At 43.7% G+C, this 9,811-nt stretch overlaps 1 protein-coding gene across 1 annotated transcript in view; it reads left to right on the top strand.

The window, feature by feature from the left end:
- The window catches only part of cacng7a (calcium channel, voltage-dependent, gamma subunit 7a), a 22,314-nt gene extending 13,704 nt beyond the window's left edge, over window positions 1–8,610 (top strand). Inside the window, exons 5-6 of the mRNA XM_048230170.1 lie at window positions 2,858–3,080; window positions 7,771–8,610. Of these exons, the coding sequence (XP_048086127.1) occupies window positions 2,858–3,080; window positions 7,771–8,244 (697 nt within the window). The 3' untranslated portion in view covers window positions 8,245–8,610. The remainder of the gene's footprint in view (window positions 1–2,857; window positions 3,081–7,770) is intronic.
- The last annotated feature ends 1,201 nt before the right edge of the window (window positions 8,611–9,811 follow it).

The following is a 9,811-nucleotide window of genomic DNA, read 5'->3' as shown; positions in this document are numbered from 1 at the left end:
CTTGCTACATTTTGTCTTGAGGAAGCTTTTGTGTAGTTAAGCTTCATTTAATATAAAGGAACTGGTAGCTTAGCTCACTACATTTTTTAAGTAGCTTATGTGTAATGTTTGGGTGTTGAGTTGGTGGTGGTATATTGACGGGTCTGTAATGTTTGGGTGTTGAGGTGGTGCTGGTGTGTTGAAGGGTGTGTAAGGTTTGGGTGTTGAGGTGGTGGTGGTATGTTGACGGGTGTGTAATGTTTGGGTGTTGAGGTGGTGGTGGTATGTTGACAGGTGTGTAATGTTTAGGTGTTGCTGTGGTGGTGGTATGTTGACGGGTGTGTAATGTTTGGGTGTTGAGGTGGTGCTGGTGTGTTGAAGGGTGTGTAATGTTTGTGTGTTGAGGTGGTGCTGGTGTGTTGAAGGGTGTGTAATGTTTGGGTGGTGTTTGCGAGGTGTTGAGGTGGTGGTGGTATATTGACGGGTGTGTAATGTTTGGGTGTTAAGGTGGTGCTGGTGTGTTGAAGGGTGTGTAATGTTTAGGTGTTGAGGTGGTGGTGGTATGTTGACGGGTGTGTAATGTTTGGGTGGTGTTTGCTAGGTGTTGAGGTGGTGCTGGTGTGTTGAAGGGGGTGTAATGTTTAGGTGTTGAGGTGGTGGTGTTATGTTGACGGGTGTGTTATGTTTGGGTGCTGTTTGCGTGGTGTTGAGGTGGTGGTGGTATGTTGACGGGTGTGTAATGTGGTGATTGTGAGGTGTTGAGGTGGTGGTGGTATGTTGACAGTTGTGTGTAATGTGGTGATTGCGAGTTGTTAAGGTGGTGGTGGTATGTTGAAAGGTCTGTAATGTGGTGTTTGCGAGAGAGGGAGTTTAAATGCTGGCGCTGCACTTCCCATCTGATAGGGGATTTACTGTAATGGAAGCAACAAAATGAACCATAGGAACCACAGGCAAACAAGCAGGATGCGTGTCTGTGTTAGTGTGTGTGTGTGTGTGTGTGTGTGTGTGTGTATTTGGTGTGATTATGTATGTGTATGTGTGTGTGTGTGTTTGTGTGTATTTGGTATGAGTGTGTATGTGAGGAGGGGGGGGGGGGAGATAGGGAGGGCTTTGAAGAGAATGAAAAGATGATGATATGTATGTATACAGTATGTTTGCTTATGTGTGTGTGTGTGTGTGTGTGTGTGTGTGTGTGTGTGTGTGTGTGTGTGTGTGTGTGTTTGGGTCTCCCTTCTCACTTCCTAGTCTCTTGTGTATTGAGAATCCCCTCTCCTCATTATTCTGCCGAGGCTCATTTAAGCTGCCAGATTTGCTCTCGCGGCGTCCTGATGTTGTCTCTCCTGAGTGACGAGCACACGCGCCAATCTTAGCATCCACCACATGGCAAACCGCTGCAGATGACCAATTACTGCATTCTAATTATTATTATCCTTTTCAATTATCTCTCTGTATAAGTCCAGATTGTTTTTCCCCACTACACTTATCAGGGAGGGGGACTCTGTCTAAGAGGATGTCGGGCGGCTTCGGGTGGCTTTTGTGGTCTGGACACAATATGAGGAATGGCTGTTTAAGGGGAATTGAATGGATAATTATTAGTGGTAGACATTCCACAAGGGTCCTGAAAGGCAATGGAAGCCGTTCAAAGTCTCCTCTACCCCCTAATAGGCCTCATGACAGCTGCCTCTGACATGCTACTTTAATCTGCTTTACCCTGCCAGAGGCGCTGGGCTACTCTCTCTGCTTTCTCTTCATCTCTCTCTCTTTCTCTCTCTCTCTCTGTCTCTTTCTCTCTTTCACTATCTCTCTCTCTCACTCTGTCTCTTTCTCTCTCTCACTATCTCTCCTCTCTCTCACACTCTGTCTCTTTCTCTCGCTCATTCTGTCTCTCTCTCTCTCTCTTTCACTCTGTCTCTCTCTCTATATCACCCTGTCTCTCTATCTCTCTGTCTCTTTCTCTCTCTCTATCTATCTCTTTCTATCGCTTACTCTGTCTCTCTTTCTCTCTCTCTCTGTATCACTCTGTCTCTCTCTGTCTCTCTGTCTGTACACTCTTTCTATCTTACGCTCTTGTCTCACTCTCTATGTGTCTTGTCTCTCTTTCTTTCCCCTCTATATCTTTTTTCCCTCCTTTATTCCTCCCCTCACCTTTCTTTCACTCTGTCTCACCCTTTTTCTCTTTCACCCTGCAATTATATTATGTGTCAACATTTGAACATCTTTTCAGACGATCAAATGAGACCCGAGCTATGGAACGTGACACAGTAAAAGATTTAGGGATGTTAGGCTTTATGCCCTCACAGCCTATTCCATCTCACACACACACACACACACACACACACACACACACACACACATACACTCTTGTCTCTTCCTGTTATCTCTCAAGCTGTACCCTTTCTGCTTCCTGCCTCTTTGTGCCTCCTACGGTTTTGTCCCCTCACTGGCTGCCGTGCATGTCAAAGCATCAGTGTGTCTCTCCAGGAAAACGCTTTTAGAACCGACTCACACGATTAATGCTGCCGCTGATGCAATATTTACCGTGTCTTCATCTCACTCTGGATGTACAGACTCACGCAACCAGCCTTTCAACAACAGTGTTTATACTACTGTCTGAAACCTAGCGCATCTTCTCTCTCTCTCTCTCTCTCTCTCAAATTCAAATCCAAATTCAAAATTCTTTAATGGCATGACAAGGTCACTTGTCACCAAAGCAGTTATTAAAAACTGATAAATATCTTCCTCTCTCTCTGTTTCTCTCAAATTCAAATTCAAATTCAAATTCAAATTCAAAATTCTTTAATGGCCTGACAAGGTCACTCGTATTGCAAAAGCAGTTATTATAAATGATAAATATCTTCCTCTCTCTCTTTCTCTCTCTCTCCCTGTCTGTCTGTTTGTCCATGTCTGTCTCTGCCTTCCTGACTGTGGTTCTGTCTTTTTCTCTGTGTTTTGCAGGCTTGAGTCTGGTGGTGGGTTTGGTGCTATATATCTCCAGCATAAATGACGAGGTGATGAATCGTCCACGGGAGCCCGAGGGCTTCTTCCACTACCACTATGGCTGGTCCTTCGCTTTTGCAGCCAGCTCCTTCCTCCTGAAAGAGGTCAGAGGCTTTATTCCGCCCAAATACACACACACACACACACACACACACCACACACACACACACACACAAACACACACACAGACACACATGCACACACACACACACACACACACACACACACACACAAAAACACACACAAAACACACACACACACACACACAAACACACACACACACACACATGCAAAACACACACACAAAAAACACACACAAAAACACACACACACACACACACATACACAAACAAACAAACAAACAAGAAGCACACCTAGCAGAAGAAGCACGTCTATACCTATTTGCATGCATACCAAAAACACACAACTTTAACACATGGCTACATACTTTCACACATGCAGAACACACTCAACACACACACACACACACACACACACACACACACACACACACACAAAAACACAAACACACACACAAAACACAAACACACACACACACAAACACACACACACACACACACACACATACACACACACACACACACACATACTTCACACACACAATGTAATAATTACACAAACAAACAAACAAACAAGAAGATAGCAGAAGAAGTATGCATACCTATTTGCATGCATTAAAAATGCACAAGGTGCCAGTGGCTCTCCAGCAGAAATACACTCTCGGGCTGCCCCAAACACACTGCACCACACACAAACACAAACACACACACAGGCCCTCATCAATATGTATTAATTAGAAGATCACATAATAGTACTAGGTGCGTTGAAGTGCCCCAGCACCCTAGGCACCTGCTGCTACCCACTCACACTCTCTGGACACTTCCCTACCTGTCGCCGCGCGACAATCTGACACAGCAGTGTGACTTCCTGTCGCTAACACTAGCACCAATCCGCCATTATCCACCTCTAACACGGTTCATAATTTATTTTGCATAGCAGCAGGCAGGCCAGGCAGAGCAATGGCAAAAACAACACCCTGTTGCTAACCGCTAACCGCTAACAAATAACAAACACCTCAAATCCAAAGTCATCAGGAGGTATATCGGCGAATAGACGACAACTCTGTCTGTCACGCGGATGCCCCGAGACCACCAGCGTTCTCCCAGCTCTTGCCCTGCCCTGCTCGCTGCCCTGCTTGCTTGCCCGCCCGCCCTACCGCCCGCCTGCCTCCCTGGATGGCTGGGCTTGTTTGCCGGTGCTTCGGGGCTTAACTGCACAGCTGAGGCAGTAATTGCCTGGCCGCGTCGCCCGCGAGTGAGCGTGACAGCAGCTGCGCGCTCTTTGTGTCTGTCGCCCGGAGCTGCGATGGCTCTGCAATAACCCCCCCCCCCCTCCAACCCCAGTCCCCAAACCAACTCACCACCCCAAATGCAACGGCAGGGCCACAACCACAAAGGCTTAAAGTCAAGAGAAAATTATAAAAATAAAAAAAAAAAAAAGAAAATTAGCATGATTTGTTTTTGCTCTACATGCAGACACATTTTGGTGCAGTGGGATGTGTTTTGGAATCAAGGGAGAGTATTGTTGGCCACGGCCAAGAATGGTTTTACAGTTGGCTGCGACAAACAGACCTATGTTTGGAAATGGAAGCAGTCTGTAGAGAAAATGGTACAGGCTATATTTTCTTTTTGTAGATGCAGTAATATTGATGAATGCATTTGGGTGTACAATGTGCAAAGTACATTCTGTGGAATTCTGTTGAAGTGTGTGTGTGTGTGTGTGTGTGTGTGTGTGTGTGTGTGTGTGTGTGTGTGTGTGTGCAGAAAATCGAGCTCTGTGTTATGTTGCTGACATTTTAGTTTGTCATTTTACACACTTTTGAGCAGAAACTACATTGTAAGCTAAAGGCATTTTCTTAAAATCAACATTTGTCTTTCCTAGAGAAACACATTGATTCACACACACTGTAATGGGCACAGACAACACAGCATGTTTACTAGGCAAAATAACACAGTTTTTTTTGTTTTGTTGCTGTTTTGACTTGTGGGTTCGACAGTTTCTGTCTTTAGTTTTCTGTTTTGTCTGCTGTAATCTGCTTGTATCTTTTGTGAGTGAGGTTGGGGTGCAGCATCCCAGACAGAAGGCAGCTACACGGCAAAAACGGCTAGCCTAGCCAAAAGTTATTAATCTTATTTTACTAAGATTAAAAAAAATCTAGTTGGTATTGTTTATAGTATGAAGACACTTACTTTACGCCTTCTTGTATAAACATATTACTTAATGTAATAACAGTTTGACTTATTTACTGTAAGGACATGTTATCTAGAAAACAAGCAAATTTATCCGCCAAGTAAATTTGTCTTGATAAGACTTCTAAAAATAAGTCAAACTCTTATAAACTAAGTCAAAATGATCTTACAATAGACTGCTGGGTAAGTTTCTTTATACATATACCAATACCAAATAGATTTTTTATCTTACAGTAATACAAAATAAATAACACTTAAATCAGTTTTTGCAGTATACTCCCGATCTTCACTCAGGCCAGTCAGAGCCTGCTATACCCAGCAGATGCATCAGTACTCACTGGGGTAGGGAGTGAGTATTTAGCCACTAAAATAGGTACAGTCATAAAAATAGATATTTTTTTAATGAAGATACTCTGGTGCCATTTATGTTTGACATTATAGATAGATAGATAGATAGATAGATAGATAGATAGATAGATAGATAGATAGATAGATACTTTATACTGATCCCCAAGGGGAAATTCAAGGTCTCAGTAGCATACAGACATTACACACAACATGCACTTACAGCAGAAATGGTAAATATAAGTATAAACATATAACCAAACTCCACTGTACAATAGAGACAGTAGAAGATAAGAAAAACTAACAACACTAAATACTAAACATCCAATACAAATTAAATAAAAAAAAAATCCACAGTGTGCTTGAGGGTGATCAAGCAGGAGAAACGCTTGCAGTGACAGGGCCGGGACTGGCCTGTAGTTCTGTGTGCATGGTGAGGTGCTCAAGAGAGTGAGTGTCATGGTGAAGGTGCAAAAGTAGTCCAACAGTAGTCCTGTAGTTCTGTGTGCATTGTAAGGTGCTCAAGAGAGTGAGTGTCATGGTGAAGGTGCAAAAAGTAGTCCAACAGTAGTCCAACAGTGCAACAATGCAAGAATAAGGTCTAGAGACCAGCATAAATAATATGGACAAATAAGAGAATAAAGTATAATGTAGACAAGGTAATATAAAAAAACTATGTCAGTGCAAGAATAGGTTGAGGTAATAGGGTTACAGCCATTCAGTATTGTAGCAGAAGCCATTGCCATTATAAAGTTAGGGTTAAGGTTGTGGTTGTGCTGTTGTGTTGTGTTGTGTTGTGTTGTGTTGTGTTGTGTTGTGTTGTGTTGTGGTGTGGTGTGGTGTTGTGTGCTGTGTTGTGTTGTGTTGTGTTGTGTTGTGCTGTTGTCTTGTGTTGTGTTATGTTGTGTTGTGTTGTGTTGGGCTGTGTTACTTGGTGTGGTTGTGTTAGCTATGTAATATCAAAACAAATAAAAACCTCTGTTCTAGCTCAATCTGTTCTAGCAAGACCAGTGAATTGGCTCCATTTATTTTACTTATGTAGTATTACCAGATGGATACTATATCACAGCATACCTCTGGGGACAACTGTAGGGCATTTGTCTGAAAGAGTGTAGATTTTTAGGAACATTAACTTGAAAATGAACTTAGTTCTCAACTCAAACGTATGAACCAATTCAACACACACTGAATGCAGAACTAGAATTAGTGTCATTGAACCAAGACAAATATGGTTCTGGCATTCAACCAGGGAAAACAGAATGGGGAAAAGGAAATAGTATTCACCTTTCAGTTACTTTTCTAAGTTATATTATGTGAATGAAGACAAGCCAGCCTTGATTATTAGTGGCTTTTGATTCATCTAACTGAAGTCATCCACTGACGTGCTCTCTTGCTCTGAAGTGATGAGGTCACGTCAGTCCATGTAGCTCTCGGGAGTCTCGTCAGAACTTCTGAATCGTTTGTGTTGTGACACGACTCTTGCACTCGTTCTTAAAGCTGTTTTCCGCAACCTCTCTGCATTATTGAGAGGAGGCCTTGTCTCAACCCCGACCCCAAAGGGAATCCTCTGGTCTTGGCGCCTAATGGATCGTTCACAAATTGTCCCAAATAATTAACCTGTGATTCATTCCCCCTCTGAACAAAGTACAGAAGTGTCATTTCTGGGCTGGATAGAGTCAGGCACTCAACCTAAAAACGTCAAATGATGGAGCACTCACTTAATGTAGGACACAGCTCATATTCACCAAAAGGATATTAAAGGCGAACTATGCAGGTTTTTTAGCTTAATTTACCTTAATTTACCTTAACTTAACAGGAGTGGTTATATGACTTTTTTCGGTTTGAATGGTGGCCGTTTCACTTCCTCTAGCTGTGAGCGGAAAAATAATCCTTGTAACTTTGGGCCGGCGGGCCGACGGCCTTAGTATCAGGAAGTATAATGAGTGTAACGAACAGCTTTACTGCATTCAAATACACATACACACCAGTCACCGGATAGAACAAGGTAGCGATGGAGTTTCCCAGACATTCGTCATGACAGAGCCAGCGACAAGAAGCAAAAACCGAGAAAACAGTGAAGAAAAATTGCAAATATACTGCCTAATTTCTCTTTAATGGCCAATGTGGTCGAACTGTGATGTCTATCAATGTTTTAAGCTTTAATCTCTGTGTGATGTAGGGTGCGGGGGTGATGTCCGTTTACCTGTTCATGAAGCGCTACACGGAGGAGGAGATGTATCGGCCACACCCTGCCCTCTACCGCCCCCGGCTGTCCGAGTGCAGCGACTACAGCGGCCAGTACCTGCACCCGGAGTCCTGGCCGCCTCCCCAGCGTGGCCGCAGCGCCTCGGAGGTCTCCAGCGACATCTCCATCCAGCTCAACCAGACCACGCCGCCAGGTCCACCCAAGGGCAGCGGCTCTGGGCCGCCGCAGCACAGCGGGCCCTCCTCCTCCGGGCCGTCGTCGGGGGCGAGCTACCACCACCACGCTCCACAGTCCTCCTCCTCCTCTTCCTCCTACCCCCACTCCATGCACCACGCCGCCGCCGCTGCCGGCCACAACCCCCAGTCCCTGCCCATGGCCACGCCCCCGTCGGCTGTGCCCCCGCCCCGTTATCACACGCATATGCGCATGAGCGCCTCCCCCTGCTAGAGGAAGAAGAGGGAGGAAGAGAGAGAGAGAGAAAGAGAGAGAAAGAGAAAGAAAGAGCGCCATATCCTCTGCTCTGCACTCCTGGAAACACATGCCTATAGCATATACAAACAGACATGCCCAAACACATGCACGCAAACACAAATAAATACACACATGCACAAACACAAATAAATACACACATGCACACACACACACACACACACACACACACACACACACACACACACATGTACATACCCAGGGTTGGGTGCGGTCATCAAATATGAAATATAAGAGTTGGAGATGAAGAAAAGAAAAGATAGACCAAAGGGAAGGTAAGGGAGGGAAAAGATTGGTGTGTGTGTGTGTGTGTGTGTGTGTGTGTGTGTGTGTGTGTGTGTGTGTGTGTGGGGGGGTGTGTGTGTGTGTGTGTGTGTGTGTGTGTGTGTGTGGGGGTGTGTGTGTGTGTGTGTGTGTGGGGGAGGGTGTTGGGAAAGACAAGAAAAAGCAAGCCGTTAGAGGGATTCATGTTTTGTATTAACTGTGCCTGAGATGAGGTCAGACTGGGGAGAGGGATAGGATACACTTCAACATACTAAAAAACACACAGACACACACACACACACAACAATCAAGACACACACACACACACACGAATCAAGAACAATTGTATATGCATAGAGATTTGTACTTCTACTGTACAGTATGAGAAGAAAGGTTGTCATTTAATGCTGTTAAAGACTTTTACATGTTTTCTCCTAGCTGTTATAGCTAGATATTTTTTTCACCTGCATCTTTATTTCATAACAAAGTACAATTTGTATAATAATGTTTTCTTGTTTGTTTTGATGGTAAGCTTTGCTGGTGAATGTTTGGAAGAGCCGTGTAAAAGAGGGACATTGAGGCCTCCTCTCTAAGGAAATTTTATCGAGCGAAGCTCAGAATAGCTCTAGAGTTAAGAGTCTAGTTGAATCTCAGGATCTCTCTGAGATCTAGAATCTTGTCAAAACTGAGAATTCTTACGAAGTATAGAATCTCACTGAAGCTGAGATTCTTTCTGAAGTGTTGAATCATCAACTGATAAAATAATATCATTGTTAGAGCCTAAATGAATTAGCCCCTCCCTAGAGTTGTATATAGTGTAAATTAACAGTCAGGCTCTTCAGAGAGGTGATAGTATAATGAATAAATGTCACACCTCCCATCAATCCCATCTCTTTAAACTGTGACCCTCACCAGTTGACAACCAATTACGATCACCCATAAAACGGCAAACAATCGTACCAATACCATTTTAAAGACATTTTTTTTTTCAAAAATCCCTCGGTTACACTTTACTTGAATGTATCTACATAACAGTGACATGACACTGTCATGAACGTGTTTTAAACATTATAAACAAGCTGTAAACATTTCTGACATAACGCTTCTGCTATATAGTGTCATTCCGTTTTGTCATGACAAGTTAGGTTTAGGGTTAGGATTAGGATTAGAGTTAGGGTTAGAGGTTAGGGTTAGGGTTCATGTGTCATGACAGTGTCATGTGTTCATGTCAGTGTCATGTCACTCCTATGTAGATACCTTC

The sequence above is a fragment of the Alosa alosa genome, chromosome 20, assembly GCF_017589495.1.
Source record: "Alosa alosa isolate M-15738 ecotype Scorff River chromosome 20, AALO_Geno_1.1, whole genome shotgun sequence".
NCBI classification, from domain to species: Eukaryota; Metazoa; Chordata; class Actinopteri; order Clupeiformes; family Clupeidae; genus Alosa; species Alosa alosa.
The sequence above is the reverse complement of the archived record's forward strand: the minus strand, read 5'-3'. Positions and strand labels throughout refer to the sequence as shown.